Source organism: Bison bison, unplaced genomic scaffold (genome assembly GCF_000754665.1).
Source record: "Bison bison bison isolate TAMUID 2011002044 unplaced genomic scaffold, Bison_UMD1.0 scf7180017864146, whole genome shotgun sequence".
Classification (NCBI taxonomy): Eukaryota; Metazoa; Chordata; class Mammalia; order Artiodactyla; family Bovidae; genus Bison; species Bison bison.
The window spans coordinates 12,487,522-12,503,359 of NW_011494718.1; the positions used below are offsets into that span (position 1 = coordinate 12,487,522).

General features: G+C 41.5%; 1 protein-coding gene across 12 annotated transcripts in view; it reads left to right on the forward strand.

The window, feature by feature from the left end:
- TLN2 (talin 2) overlaps positions 1 to 15,838 on the forward strand; it is a 499,482-nt gene that overhangs the window by 301,362 nt on the left and 182,282 nt on the right. For all 12 annotated transcript variants that reach the window (XM_010840783.1, XM_010840793.1, XM_010840795.1 and 9 more), the window contains 2 exons: positions 11,436 to 11,499; positions 12,503 to 12,607. In XM_010840783.1, coding sequence (XP_010839085.1) covers positions 11,436 to 11,499; positions 12,503 to 12,607 — 169 coding nt within the window. The remainder of the gene's footprint in view (positions 1 to 11,435; positions 11,500 to 12,502; positions 12,608 to 15,838) is intronic.

Sequence of the window (15,838 nt, forward strand, 5' to 3'; positions counted from 1 at the left end):
AGTGTATATGGAAACATATACACTACCACAGGTAAAATAGACAGCCAGTGTCTATATATGCATTAGTATACAGTATTTGTTTTTCTCTTTCTGACTTACTTCACTCTGTTTAACAGGTTCTAGGTCCATCCACCTCATTAGCACTGACTCAAATGTGGTCCTTTTTGTAGCTGAGAAATATTCCATTGTAAAAATGCACCACAGCTTCTCTATCCATTCATCTGTCGATGGACCTTTAGGTTGCTTCCATGTCTTAGCTGTTGTAAATAGTGCTGCAGTGAACACTGAGATACAGGAGTCTTTTTCAGTTATGGTTTTCTCAGGGTATATGCCCAGGAGTGCTGTTGTTCAGTTACATGGTAGTTTTATTCCTTGTTTGTTATAGGAATCTCCATACTATCTTACATAGTGGCTGTAATCAGTTTCCATTCCCACCAACAGTGCAAGAGGGTTTTTTGTCGCATGCTCCTGACAGCCGGGAGTGCTCCCTTTGGTCTGGGGTGGTGATGACCAGTCAATGTTGCCTTCACTGTTTCCTCCTAGCTTCAGCCTCCTAAGGTTGCTGTCTCCCTCCCTAACGACTTTCAGACTCCATAACTTTCAAACCAGGAACCTCTGCATGTATCTAACCCTAGGCTATCTGTGAGCCTCGGTGGGATTTCCCACCTTTACACTGAAGGGCACTGGGTTTGGTTCAGGAGCACAGAACTGCCGTGTGACTGAGACAGGTCCTCAGCGCCTTGCCTGTGCATTCCCCATGTGATCTTCACTCTCTACTTTTTTGCCACTGTAACTCTTTCCAACTCAACCAGTGTTTTCTTCCACCTACTTCATCACTTCAAATTAACCAGGACTTGACCAATATTCTTAAGTCACATTTTCATCTTTGAGTCTGGATTTAAACCCAAGATTTAAATCCAGTGTATCCAACTCCATCATTTAAGCTTTCGGCCCACTAGACCAGTGGGTCCTCTGCCTTTAGCCTATGGCAGGCTCATCCAGCGAAAGTGAAGTTGCTCAGTCGTGTCCGACTTTTTGCGACCCCATGGGCTGTAGCCTACCAGACTCCTCCTTCCATGGGATTCTCCAGGCAAGAGTACTGGAGTGGGTTGCCATTTCCTTCTCCAGGGGATCTTCCTGACCCGGGGGTCGAACCCGGGTCTCCCATATTCCAGGCAGACGCTTTAACCTCTGAGCCGCCAGGGAAGCCTCCACCCTGGCTCATCCAGAGGGCTTGTTAAAACACACTGTTGGGTCTTACCTCAGAGCCTCTTATTCAGTGGGTTTGGCGCAAAGCCTAAAAACTTGGCACGTGTTATATGTTTTCAGGTGGTACCGATGCTGCTGGTCCTCAGACCACACTTTGAAACTTTATGTGATACCAAATTTGAAATATTATTAGTCATTTGGTGATTCGGCATGGGTTCCGGAAACCTGGGTGTTCTCGTATCCCCGAGTGACACTGTCTCTGCTGCACCTCTGTCATTGTCCCCTCTCCTCTTTAGAGCTCCACTGTGTGCTGGTAGACTTGTTACTGCCCGTTTTTGTTTTTGTTTTTTAAACTCTGGCTGCAATTTGTCTTCATTTGCATGTGGGCTTTCTCTAGCTCTAGATAGCAGGGGCTACTCTTCGTTGCAGGGTGAAGTAGCTTCTCTTGTTGCGGAGCCCGAGCTCTAGGGCTCATGGGTAGTTTTGGCTTGTGGGCTTAGTTTGCTCTGAGGCACATGGGATCTTCCCAGACTAGGGATTGAACCTGTGTCCCCTGCATTGGTAGGCGGATTCTTATCCACTGAGCCACCAGGGAAGCCCTCCTCACTGCTTTATGTTCATATTGTTGCCCTCCTTCCCCAGGAATGAGAGGGCAGCCATTGTTTTCATATGAGCAGCATGATTCCTAGGTGGGAATCTTAAATGCTTCCCAGGTGATAAGACCAGCTAAGAGAGGTAGGAGTTGCCTCTGGTGGTGCAATTTCAAGATGAGAGTTCTGAGACAGGTGAGACGCAGTTTACATTTCCCAAACCATGCTGCCTCCTGTGTACTTGTGCACTTTTTTTGAGACCAGAGAACATCTTTAGAATGCCTCTTTTGGAATTACTTATAGAAGCAGCTTACATTTGATATATGAAAATGAAGTTTTAAGTGAGTGTCTGGATTTGACTCCAGACCCTTCTCCCCAAGATGTGTTTATTAAATTCCCCTTCCTTTATTCATTGCCTCTTGGCATCTCTAAAAAATTGACTGCCACCACTATGGTCATTGTTGCCGTTATCTGATTGGGTGTTACTGTTTCTTTGTCCCAAGGTTCTCAAATACCTATCATATGGTATGTCTTTTGACCAAAGGGTAACATGGGAAGACCAGAGTGCTAAGTGGCTAAGAGCATGGTCTCTGGAGCCCACATATGAGGCTTAAGTTGTTGGCTATGATTGTGGGCAACTTCCTGAGAATCACTGAGCCTCCTGTTCCATGTATAAAAAAACTGGAATGTTGAAATATTTTCTTCCAAGAATTTTGTTAGAGTTTAATCTATTTATGCATGTAAAACCCCTGAAACAGTATTTGCATTTCAATAAATGGCAGCTGTTGGTAATGGAAAACCCCCTATGAACATGGTTTACTGTTTCTTGGATCATCCCCCAAAATCATTTAAAGTGTAGAATCTATGCTTCTACCTCTCTGAAACCCTGTATTTTAACTTTCAACTTAGGCATTTATTTCCCAGTCTTTTGATACAGGACCAACTTTTTTTCCTGGTATGGGTCACCTGGATAGGGCTCTTCATTATCTTTGTTGGATATACCACGTCATCCATAAGAGAATATAAAGACAATCATGAAGCAATCTGAGGACAGACTATTTTTAAATTTTAATTTTTTTTTTCTGTTTAGTAGTTCACATGTTTTATTTATATCTAATAACTTTTTGTAAATATTTACTGTTAGGAAGCATTCAGTAAGCTCTCTTTTGTACTGTTCCAGGGACTATTTTAGCCCCTGGTTAGGGGCTACTTTGGTTTATTGCATAATTATGTGATACACAGCCAGCAGTGAGATTGAAGAATAAATGCAGATAAATACAAACGGGAGAAGAAAGACAACTGACTCAGCCAGAGCAAAAGTAGAGCTCATGAGAGAAGAGTCTTTTGGCTGCAGATTTCAGCCTCCTGTGGATCTGAGAGTGTGAGAGGAACTCTGACTAGTCTGCTGTATTAGTAATCAGTGTTACTATTGCACTCAGAAAAGATGATACATACGAGGCTGGCAGAGGGTTTGCAGGCTGCCCTTTTAAGGTGGGAATATTTCAGGAGGCAGTAGGTAGGACTTGGCTTGGCCAGTGCTTGCTTAATTAGGAGAAAATTTTCCAATCAGATTTGACCATCTGACTCATTTTCTCAGAGAAAGCCAACAGATTTCACATGTACGCTTAGGAACCTTCCATACTTGGGTCTGGTAATCAAAAAAAAACAACTGAGCTGGAACTGCTCCCCCGCGAGCTGGCAGGCAGCGATGATGGCAGGCTGCCTGCTCTTTCTGGCTTCCTGCTGACACTGTGCGTGCTGTTGATTTACTGGGGAAGAATACATCCCCCACACATGCACGCACACACGCATGCTCCCTCAGTTCAGATTTCAAAATACAGTAAGTGAAGTGTTGGTCTCTCAGTCATGTCCGACTCTTTGTGATCCCATGGACTGTAGCCCACCAAGCTCCTCTGTCCATGGAATTCTCCAGGCAAGAATACTGGAGTGGGTAGCCTATCCCTTCTCTAGGGGATCTTCCCAGCCCAGGGATTGAACCCGGGTCTCCTGCATTGCAGGCAGATTCTTTACTATGTGAACCATCAGGGAAGCCCGCGCTTTACAGTACACTACCCCAAAATTGACTCTTGCAACATTAGGGGTCACACCTCCAGTGCGAGCTTCTAGAAGTTGTTTTCTCTTCCTACAAAAGAACGGGAGCGTTAGTTTGCAGAGTCTGAGTCGAGGGCAGCTTGTTGCCACACAGAACTTTCTCACCATAAATGACCAACAAGTCACCATCTGGTGTTCTTCTAGTAACAGTCATTCTTGTGAGGGGGTTGGCATGGGCCCCTTTTCGGGGCCCTTTAGGTAACCTTTGCCAGGTCTCCTTTGTTGATACTGTGGGAGCTGCCATCCAGAGGCTCACGGCAGTGGCCCACCATGATGCTTCCTGGTTATCATTGTTCGTGTGCTCCAAGGGGAGCTTGGAACAGCCCTGGGTCCACATGCATCCGCTCTTGAACTGGAGGTCAGAGGCTCTCTGCTGCTGTGACCTCAGCCAAGTCTCCTGACCTCTCTGTGACTCAGCTTCCTCTTCTGTGACATTGATGTCTTCCAGTCTTCTCTCAATCAGACCTTTTTGTCCCCAGAGCTGCTTAACAATAGTCACGGCATCTAAGGTGCGGCCGCCCAGTTGTTCCCTAGGTTCCTTCCTGTGGACTGACATGGGGTCTCTTGATTAGGTTTGAGTATTCTGCTGGTGCTCAAACCTAGTTCCCCAACCTTCCAGAAAATGTATTCAGAATTTTTTTTCTACAAATGCAGTTTACAGGTTGAAGAGGCATCATGATTCAAGTCTTAATGTAGCCAGAACCTTAACTTGACCCCTTCTTAAGATATTTTTTTGTTTATTCATTTATTTGGCTGCACTGGGTCTTAGCTGCGGCATGCAGGATCTTTGTTGGGTCATTCAGATCCTTCTTTCAGTTGCACACACTCTCTAGTTATGGTGTGCGGCCTCAGAAGTTGTGGTGCTGGGGCTTAGTCGCCTCTTGGCATGTGGGATCCTAGCTCCCTAACTTGAGTTGGAACCCATGTCCCCTGCATTGCAAAGTGGATTCCGAACCACTGGACCACCAGGGAAGTCCCTTGCCCCTTTTTCTGGCTACTGTGATTGAAAGCAAATCCAAGACAGCATACCATTTCACATGTCAATACTTAAATATGTTTTCCTGACAATTACAGAATTTTTAAATAATTAAAATCCCGCCTAACTGCAAATGCATCCTGATGCCAAGCAAAATTAGCACCAATTCTTTAATGACCTCTAATACCCAGTTTGTGTTAAATTCTCCCCCACATAGTATTTAAAATGTCATTTTATACTTGGTTTGTATGACGAGCCAAACAAGGCCTAAAGTGGTTGATGTTTTTCTTTTCTGAAGAACAGCTTTATTGAGATGGAGCTTACATACCATCCAACTGACCCATTTATATTTCAGCACTTTTTAGTGTGTTCACAAGATTGTGCAACCTAATCACCACAACCTGATTTTAGAATGTTTGTATCCCTCCTAAAATAAGCCCTGTGTCCTTTAGCAGTCACCGCCCTGATCCCCCTCTCCATTCCCCAACGTCTGCAACCTCTAATCCTATTTGCCTCTATAGATTTGCCTATTCTAGACGTTTCATATAAACAGAAACATAACTATTTGCAGTCTTTTGCCATGAACGTCTTTCCCTTTAGCACAGTGCTTCCATGTTATGGCATGTATCATACTGAATACATTTTTTATTGCCAAGTAAAGTTACACTGTACGGCTCAACTACATTCTTTTCATCCATTCATCAGTTGATGGAAATTTGAGTTGTTTCCATCTTTTGGCTCTTAGAAATGATGCTACAATGAACGTTCATGTACAGATGTTTATGTGGACATATGTTTTTACTTTTCCTTGATATATGCCTAGGAGTGGAATTGTTGTTTAATGTTTTGAGAAACTACCAAATCATTTTCCCCAACAGCTGTGCCATTTTACATCCCCACCAGCAATGTGTGAAGGTTCCCATTCCTCCATACCCCCGCCAACACTCCTTATGACCTGTCTTTTTCTATTGGGGTGTCCTACTGGGTATGCACTGGTGTGATACTGTGTTTGAATATTGATTTTCTTTGTGTTTCCCTGATGGCTGCTGGTGTCTAGAATATTTTCACACCCTTTTTGGCTATTTCTATATCTTCTTTGGAGAAGTGACTGTTCAGACCCTATGACCATTTTAATTGTTTTTTAAAAAATCATTAGTTGCAAGAGATTCCATACAAGTAGTTATCAGATACATAATTTGCACTTCTTTTCTCCCAGGATGTGGGTTGCCTTTCACTTTTTTTCAGTGATTTCTCTTGCAGTTCAGTTTTTCAGATTTTTATTTAGTCCGGTTTACTTTTTTTCATTTGCTGCGTGTACTTTTAGTATTGTATCTTAAAAGCCTTTCCCAGGGTCATAAAAATTTACTCCTTTTTCTTCTAAGAGTTAAACTTTTAACCCTTACATTTAGGTCAGTGATCCATTTGGAGTTCATTTTTTATAGCAATCTTTTTTTTTAAGTTATTATTCATTTATTTATATGTTTTTGGCTGCCCTGGGTCTTTATTGCGGTGCATGGGTTTTCTCTAGTACGGCCAGCAGGGGCTACTCTCTAGCTGCTGTGCTGACTTCTTATTGCAATGGCTTCTCTTGTGGAGCACAGGCCCCGGAGCTCACGGGCTTCCGTAGTTGTGGCACATGGGCTTAGTTGCCACACTGCATGAGGAATCTTCCCAGACCGGGGATTGAACCCCTGTCCCCTGCCCTGGCAGGTAGATTCTTAACCACTGGACCACCAGGGAAGTTCTGGAGTTAATTTTGATGTGTCATGTGAGATAAGAGGTCCAACTTCATTGTTTCGCATGTGGATATCTAGTTGTCACAGCACCATTTGTTAAAAAGACTGTTATTTTCCCATTGAAGCGTCTTAGCACTCTTGTTGAAAATCAGTTGTCTGTAAGGCAAGGGTTAATTTCTGGCTTCTCAATTCTATTCTAATGTCAGTACTATACTATCTGTGTTACTGTGGTTTTATAATACATTTCTTCTTTCTTTCTATACTAACAGATTTCAGTTCTTCTTTTAAATAATTCTTTAGTTTTGGTTGTGCTGGGTCTTCATTGCTGCACAGGCTTTCTCTAGTTGCTGTGAGAGGGGCTACTCTCCGGTTGCTATGCCTGGGCTTTTCTTGCTGCAGAGCTGGGGTCTAGGGTGTGCAGGCGTCAGTAATTACAGCACATGGGCTCAGTAGCTGTGGCTCCAAGGCTCTAGAGCACAGGCTCAATAGTGGTGCTGTACAAGCTTAGTTGTTCTGTGGCGTGTGGGATCTTCCTAGATCAAGGACTGAACTTGTGTCTTCTGCATTGGCAGGCAGATTCTTCACCACTGAGCCACCAGTGACACCCCATAAATACATTTCTTAAAACTCTCTTAATCTGTTTGTGTGGCAAATTTTTTACCTCTACCCGCAAGCCATTTATTTGTGAAAAACCTAGGTTATTTTTATAATATTTACCATGATGGGATTTGGCTCATAGTATCCTGGTAGTATCACTTACCATGTTTCTCTCTTTTTTTAAACTATTATGAGGTTTTTTGCTAAGCTTATATTTATATCTGGATTCTTAAAGAAATTCATATTCAGTTATATATTTACTTGTTTTTTTTTTCTCTATTGCCAAGAATACTTCTAGGTGAAACTGTATACTTACTGGTTTATCAGTCAGAAGGCATGTGTTGTGTGGTTATCCCACTTTCATTAATGCCAAATGGATCATTTGGTTTGGCTCAGACATCCATCTATTATAAAGTCCCCCATTGACTTGTCACTGGTTTTAGCAGCCACTCATGCTTGTTTAGATCTATTGACTATTCCATGCAGAGTTGTAAAATGATCATTTTGGATTTCTATTATTCCTTCTGCATTTATTAGCTTTGTTTCTTTTCCTTCATCAATTTTCAGTATGAACTTGTGCCCTAGTAACCTCTTAAGGTGATCAATGATTATTTCTAAGAATCGTTATTGAATTTTACACACCTGTGTTTTGACCCATTGCGGTCTTCATTCTTTCTGACACTCAAATTGCCCCTCACATAAAAATAATTATACGATGTCTGGGCTTTGCCTCAAAATCATCCATTAGAGGTAATGTGGATAAGCAAGTAGATGAGTCATGAGTTATAATTGTTGAGTCTGGGCAGTGGGTTCATTGTTCTATTTTCTCTTCTTTTGTATGAGGTTTTAAAAATCATGTTCGTGTGTTGTGGGAGTGTGCTCAGTCCTGTCTGATTGGTTATCCCTTGATGTCAGTCCATTGTCATTTTGATAACTTCCTTGACTGCAATGCAGGAGACCCTGGGGTTGGGAAGATCCCTTGGAGAAGGGAACGGCTACCCACTCCAGTATTCTGGCCTGGAGAATCCCGTGGACTGTACAGTCCACAGGGTTGCAAAGAGTCGGACACGACTGAGTAACTTTCACGTCACTCACTTGATCCTTAGGCACAGGAAGCCCCAGGAACATTTCATACATCTGTCCCAAAGCTAGAATCAGTCATTTCTCCAAGGATTCTTTTTAGTGGAACTGACATTGAAGACCGTCTGGCTGATCTACTAGGGTGCTCATCTCAACCCAGTTGTCCTTGCCCTTAGCCTCTGCAGTGGACAGAACTAGAAAAGGTTTTCAGAAAAAGAAAAGTGAATCAACATTCAGGTCAGTATTTGCATTCAAATGAAAGAGTGCAAGATTCATTTAACTTCTTTTGCTCTATTTATCTATTTTATGCTAAAAAATCTTGATTTCTAACAACTACCATAATTACTCATTTACTTTATTCTAGTTATATTTTTAAGGGCCTAGATCTGATAGAGTGCCTGATGAACTATGGACTGAGGTTCATGACATTGTACAGGAGACAGGGATCAAGACCATCCCCATGGAAAAGAAATGCAAAAAAGCAAAATGGCTGTCTGGGGAGGCCTTACAAATAGCTGTGAAAATAAGAGAAGCGAAAAGCAAAGGAGAAAAGGAAAGATATAAGCATCTGAATGCAGAGTTCCAAAGAATAGCAAGAAGAGATAAGAAAGCCTTCCTCAGTGATCAATGCAAAGAAATAGAGGAAAACAACAGAATGGGAAAGACTAGAGATCTGTTCAAGAAAATTAGAGATACCAACAGAACATTTCATGGCAAAGATGAGCTCGATAAAGGACAGAAATGGTATGGACCTAACAGAAGCAGAAGATATTAAGAAGAGGTGGCAAGAATATACAGAAGAACTGTACAAAAAAAGATCTTCATGACGCAGATAATCACGATGGTGTGATCACTGACCTAGAGCTAGACATCCTGGAATGTGAAGTCAAGAGGGCCTTAGAAAGCATCACTATGAACAAAGCTAGTGGAGGTGATGGGATTTCAGTTGAGCTATTCCAAATCCTGAAAGATGACTCTGTGAAAGTGCTGCACTCAATATGCCAGCAAATTTGGAAAACTCAGCAGTGGCCACAGGACTGGAAAAGGTCAGTTTTCATACCAATCCCAAAGAAAGGCAATGCCAAAGAATGCTCAAACTACTGCACAATTGCACTCATCTCACATGCTAGTAAAGTCATGCTCAAAATTCTCCAAGCCAGGCTTCAGCAAAACATGAACTGTGAACTTCCTGATATTCAAGTTGGCTTTAGAAAAGTCAGAGGAACCAGAGATCAAATTGCCAACATCTGCTGGATCATGGAAAAAGCAAGAGAGTTCCAGAAAAACATCTATATCTGCTTTATTGACTGTGCCAAAGCCTTTGACTGTGTGGATCACAATAAACTGTGGAAAGTTCTGCAAGAGATGGGAATACCAGACCACCTGACCTGCCTCTTGAGAAACCTGTATGCAGGTCAGGAAGCAACAGTTAGAACTGGACATGGAACAACAGACTGGTTCCAAATAGGAAAAGGAGTATGTCAAAGCTGCATATTGTGACCCTGCTTATTTAACTTATATGCAAAGGACATCATGAGAAACACTGGACTGGAAGAAGCACAAGGTGGAGTCAAGATTGCCAGGAGAAATATCAATAACCTCAGATATGTAGATGACACCACCCTTATGGCAGAAAGTGAAGAGGAACTAAAAAGCCTCTTGATGAAAGTCAAAGAGGAGAGTGAAAAAGTTGACTTAAAACTCAACATTCAGAAAACGAAGATCATGGCATCCGGTCCCATCACTTCATGGGAAATAGATGGGGAAACAGTGGAAACAGTGTCAGACTTTATTTTTGGGGGCTCCAAAATCACTGCAGATGGTGACTGCAGCCATGAAATTAAAAGACGCTTGCTCCTTGGAAGGAAAGTTATGACCAACCTACATAGCATATTCAAAAGCAGAGACATTACTTTGCCAACAAAGGTTCGTCTAGTCAAGGCTATGGTTTTTCCTGTGGTCATGTATGGATGTGAGAGTTGGACTGTGAAGAAGGCTGAGCACCGAAGAATTGATGGTTTTGAACTGTGGTGTTGGAGAAGACTCTTGAGAGTCCCTTGGACTGCAAGGAGATCCAACCAGTCCATTCTGAAGGAGATCAGCCCTGGGTGTTCTTTGGAAGGAATGGTGCTAAAGCTGAAACTCCAGTACTCTGGCCACCTCATGCAAAGAGTTGACTCACTGGAAAAGGCTCTGATGCTGGGAGGGATTGGGGGCAGGAGGAGAAGGGGACGACAGAGGATGAGACGGCCGGATGGCCTCACTGACTCGTGGACGTGATTCTGAGTGAACTCCGGGAGTTGGTGATGGACAGGGAGGCCTGGCGTGCTGCGATTCATGGCGTCGCAAAGAGTCAGACACGACTGAGCGACTGAACTGAAATGAACTGAACTGAACTTATATAATATAATATACTAATTTTACAGTATGTGTATTTGTATATATATTTAGGATGAGAGTAGATAGTAGTTTAAAATAATGATTTAACAAGTCTACTGTGGCGCATTTTACATTAAAGATATATCTCATTGGGGTGGATATAGTCAAAGACTGTTTTCAAAGTTAGGCTCTATCAAACACTGTTCGGTTCATTTGTTTCCATTTGCTTTAGAGTTTTAGGTGTTGCATTTTACCCTCTTTGTGATTTCTTTTGGTTCTAAAGTGAAGACTACAGTATAAGGAAAAGTCAAAGGTTTAATATCCGTCCATGTTCCCTTCTCCGTGTTTTTTCTTTCTTTCCATGAAGAATCATTTTTACTTGTACTAGAATTACCCTTCTAATGTTTTAAAAATACATATTAAAAGTGTAAAATGGATATCCTCCTCCTTTTTCCCCAAAAGCTAGCATACTGTACGCTCTAGGGTGCTTTGCTTTGTTACTTTACAATATTTCAGGACATTCTTTCTTCTTGAACTATGTTATAATAGGTTGACCCTTTTATCAGACTAGTTTTTATATTTCTGTTCTACTCAAGTGCATTGTGGGATGTGGCCGTCTGTTATTAATTATACCATAAAATACTGAGAGTTAGGAACTTAACTGTGAGTTTTATGAAAAGTCTCTTTTTCTTTCCTTCTCATCATAGAGTACGATTAAATGCCTTACCTTTTTTACTCTCTCTTTCTCTCTCTCAGTCTAAAAGAATTCCTGCCCAAAGAATACATCAAGCAGAGAGGAGCTGAAAAGAGAATATTTCAGGTATTGGGAATGGTCAGAGCTTTGTTATTCTCCTCACTTCCTGTCCTCATTTATTAGTCTGAGAGGGGCCGCTGTACATAAAAGCTTCAGACCCCGTGCATGTACTCCACTTATATAATAAATGATTAGTGACTCAGGAGGAAAGGAGCTGACAGTTCTACTTTGGGCAGATTTATTATCTTAATCCATACCTTCTTGCTAAAGGTTACTTAGCCCTTCTGAGAAAAATGTGCATACATTTAATTTCAAAGACATTATCTTTGAAGCATTGAAACAAGGTGATTTTCCATTAAAGTGTACCAAGGAAGCTACAAGGAGCTTTTTTTTTTTAATCCTGAGATTTGTTTTTGTACCTTAGAATCTGGGAACTGGTGTGTTTTTAAAATCCAGATTTATTCTAAAATTCAGAGAGTTATCTATTCTAGGCAACCAGTAAGAAAAGCTTTGTCGTCAACTTTGCCAAGAAACACTCACTCTAGTGAATCCAAAATATCAAAGTCTTCTTTGGCATTGAAATGTAAATATAAATTGAAAGAGATAAATTTCATGTGTATAATGCATAGTTTTTAATCCAGTATTGTTTCCACACACTGAGATGTCCAGGCTTTTATACATCGTGCTGTTTGGAAATTGTTGTCTTTTGCCTGTATATTAGAATGATAGCTCTCCCAGGACAATAACATTTTTCTAGTCCTTGTTTAAAGTGTTGGTCCTGAACCTTTTGAAACCTAGAGTGCTTTGAAAATTAGGTTACAGTTACGGCCCCTGTTCTTGTCACGCTGCACATGCATGAATTGTTCCCTATAATGCAAAATCTACAGGGAATTTGGGCTCACATTCTAGTTAAGAAGGCTTGCATTAGTGCTTTCTGTGTGCTCTGACCCTTGGGCAGCAGGGACGTGCATCTACAAATAAATAGATGGCGTGTGAAGTAGTAGCTCTCACTAAGTCCACCTGTGGTCAGAGCTGCGGTAACTGGTCCCTGCCTCTGTCACTTTTATAGGAGCACAAGAACTGTGGAGAGATGAGCGAAATAGAAGCCAAAGTCAAGTATGTCAAATTGGCGCGGTCCCTTCGGACATATGGTGTGTCCTTCTTCCTGGTGAAGGTGAGTTGGGTGTGGTGGAGGGGAGCGTTTGTCTTTACCACTTCTTTTGTTAAAAGCGTTCACTGATAAGCTTGGTAGTTGTCCCTTTTTTGTTGTTGTTTACTTGCTTAGTCCCTTTGCCACCCCCATAGACTGCAGCACGCCAGGCTTCCCTGTCCTTCAGCATTTCCCAGAGCATGCTCAAATTCATGTCCATTGAGTCAGTAATGCCCTCCAACCATCTCATCCCCTGTAGTCCCTTCTCCTGCTTTCTATCTTTCCCAGGATCGCGTGGTCTTTTCCAATGAGTTGGCTCTTCGCATGAGGTAGCCAAAGTATTAGAGCTTTAGCTTCAGCATCAGTTCTTCCAATGAATATTCAATATTGATCTCCTTTAAGATTGACTGGTTTGATCTCCTTGCAGTCCAAGAGACTCTCAAGAGTCTAGGGGTAGTCCCCAGACCCCTGGCATTTGCACATGCAGCATCTTGGCAGTAGGGCCCTGAGTTGAGCAGTGGGACAGACATGAAGTTAGCTATGAGGCTGGTGAGTGAGCCTGGCTGCCCTCAGGCTCTCAGAACAGCTGTGTCTTGGCTGTGCTCTCTGTCACTACTGTGAAGTCCCCAAAGGAGTGCCTTTACTTTTACTTGCTAGCACTTTCTCCTAAGAATGTTTCACTTACGTTATCAGGAGTGCCCTGGACTAGGAAGTTTGTTGACCACAAACTTAATGGTACTTAATTTGTATCCTGTTAGATGGGTTTGCTCGGAGAAGGCAATGGCACCCCACTCCAGTACTCTTGCCTGAAAAATCCCATGGACAGAGGAGCCTGGTAGATTGCAGTCCATGGGGGTTGCTAAGAGTTGGACATGACTGATCGATTTCACTCTCATGCATTGGAGAAGGAAATGGCAACCCACTCCAGTGTTCTTGCCTGGAGAATCCCAGGGACGGGGAGCCTGGTGGGCTGCCGTCTATGGGATCGCACAGAGTCAGACACGACTGAAGTGACTTAGCAGCAGCAGATGGGTTTGCAGATTTTCTGTGGCCTTCAGATCTGTTTTTTCTTGCAAATTGCTGGCCTTCCAACCTAGAAGGACAGAGATGGGTCTTTGAAATTCAGTTTATGAACAAGCAGAGAGTGTGTTCTTGAGTTGACGAGGAAACTCTTCCAGTAACTTCCTCATTTTTACATCCTGCCCAGCATATGATCTATCCTGGAGAAGGTTCCATGTGTACTTGAAAAGAATGTGTAATCTATTGCTTTTGGTGGAATGCTCTGTAAATATCAAGTTAAGTCCATCTGGTCTAATGTGTCATTTAAGGGCTGTGTTTCCTTATTGATTTCTCTGTCTGAATGAACTGTCCATTGATATAAGTGTGATGCTAAACTCCCCCTGTGTTATTGTGTCATTGTCAATTTCTCCTTTTTTCATGCCTGTTAACATTTGTGTTTTATACTGAGGTGCTCCTATATTGGGGTGCATATATATTTACAATTTGTTATATTTTTTTCTTGGATTGATCCTTTGATCATTATGTAGTGTCCTTTGCCTCTTGTAAGATTCTTGACTTTAAAGTCTATTTTGTCTAAGTGTTGCTACTCTGGCTTTCTTTTGATTTCCATTTGCAAGGAATACCTTTTTCCATTTCCTCACTTTCAATTTGTATGTATCTCTGGATCTGAGCCACCAGGGAAGCCCACTCTCGCCTGGAAAATCCCATGGACAGAGGAGCCTGATAGGCTACAGTCCTTGGGGTCGCAAAGAGTTGGACACGACTGAGCGACTTCACTTTCACTTTCTGGATCTGAAATGAGTCTCTTGTAGGTGGCGAATATACAGGTCCTGTTTTTGTATCCATTCAGCTGTTTGGTGTCTTGGTCAGAGCATTTAGTCTGTTTTCATTTAAGCTAATTACCAATATGTATATTTCTATTGGGCTTCCCTTGTGGCTCAGCTGGTAAAGAATCCGCCTGCAATGTGGGAGACCTGGGTTCGATCCCTGGATTGGGAAGATCCCCTGGAGAAGGAAAAGGCTACCCACTCCAGTATTCTGGCCTGGAGAATTCCATGGACTGTATAGTCCATGGGGTTGCAAAGAGTTGGACATGACTGAGTGACTTTCACTTTTCATATTTCTATTGCCATTTCAGTAGTTGTTTTGGATTTGTTTTTTCCCCTTTCTTATTTTGTTCTCTTCTGATTTGATGACTATCTTTTGTGTTGGGTTTGGATTCCTTTTTCTTTTTTTGTCGGTGTATATCTATTACAGATTTTTGTCTTGTACTTACCATGAGCTTTTTGTATAGCAGCGTATGTATATACCTACTTGTTTTAAGTTACTAATCTCTTAATTACAAATACATTTTAGATCCTCTGCGTTTGTACTCTTCTGTCCTCATGATTACTGTTTTTGATATTGTATTTTACATATAATTGTTTTGTGTATCCCTTAACTGCTTATTGTGGATACAGATGGTTTTACTACTTTTGTCTTTTATCCTCCTTACTAGTTGTATGTGGGTGATTTCCTACTTTTATTGTATATTTGCCTTTACCAGTGAGCTTTTTCGTTGTAACTTCCTTCTTTTTAGTTGTGGACTTTTCTTTTCCACCTAGAGAAGATCCTTTAGCATTTGTCGTAAAGCTGGTTTGGTTGTACTAAATTCTTTTAGCTTTTTCTTGCCTGTAAAGCTTTTGATTTATTCATCAAATGTTAGTGAGAACCTTGCTGGGTAGAGTATTCTTGGTTGTAGGTTTTTCTCTTTTATCACTTTCAGTCTATTGTGCCACTCTTTTTTGGCCTGCAGAGTTTTGGCTGAGAAATCAGTAGATAGTCTTACGGGAATTCCTTGTGTATTATCTGTTGTTTTTCCTTTGTTGCTTTCAATATTCTCACTTAAAATGCTCTCATAACAGCTAAAAAGAGGTAATTATGTGAAGTAATGGATGGCTTAACATTCTGTGGTAAACTTTTCTCAATATTTACATATATCAAATCATTATACTACACACCTTAAACTTATATAATATTCTAAATCAGCTATATCTAAAGAAAATTAGAAAAGATGGCATCATGTGATCATTTTAAATAAAACTCCTAAGGTGTTTGATAAAATTCAACTATTCATTATAAAAATTTCTGTAAAATTCTAGAATACAAATATACTTCCTCAATAGGATAGAATGCTTTAAACCTATCACCAGCATTCTACTCAACAGAGAAGTGCTAGAGAGAAACTTGCAGAAA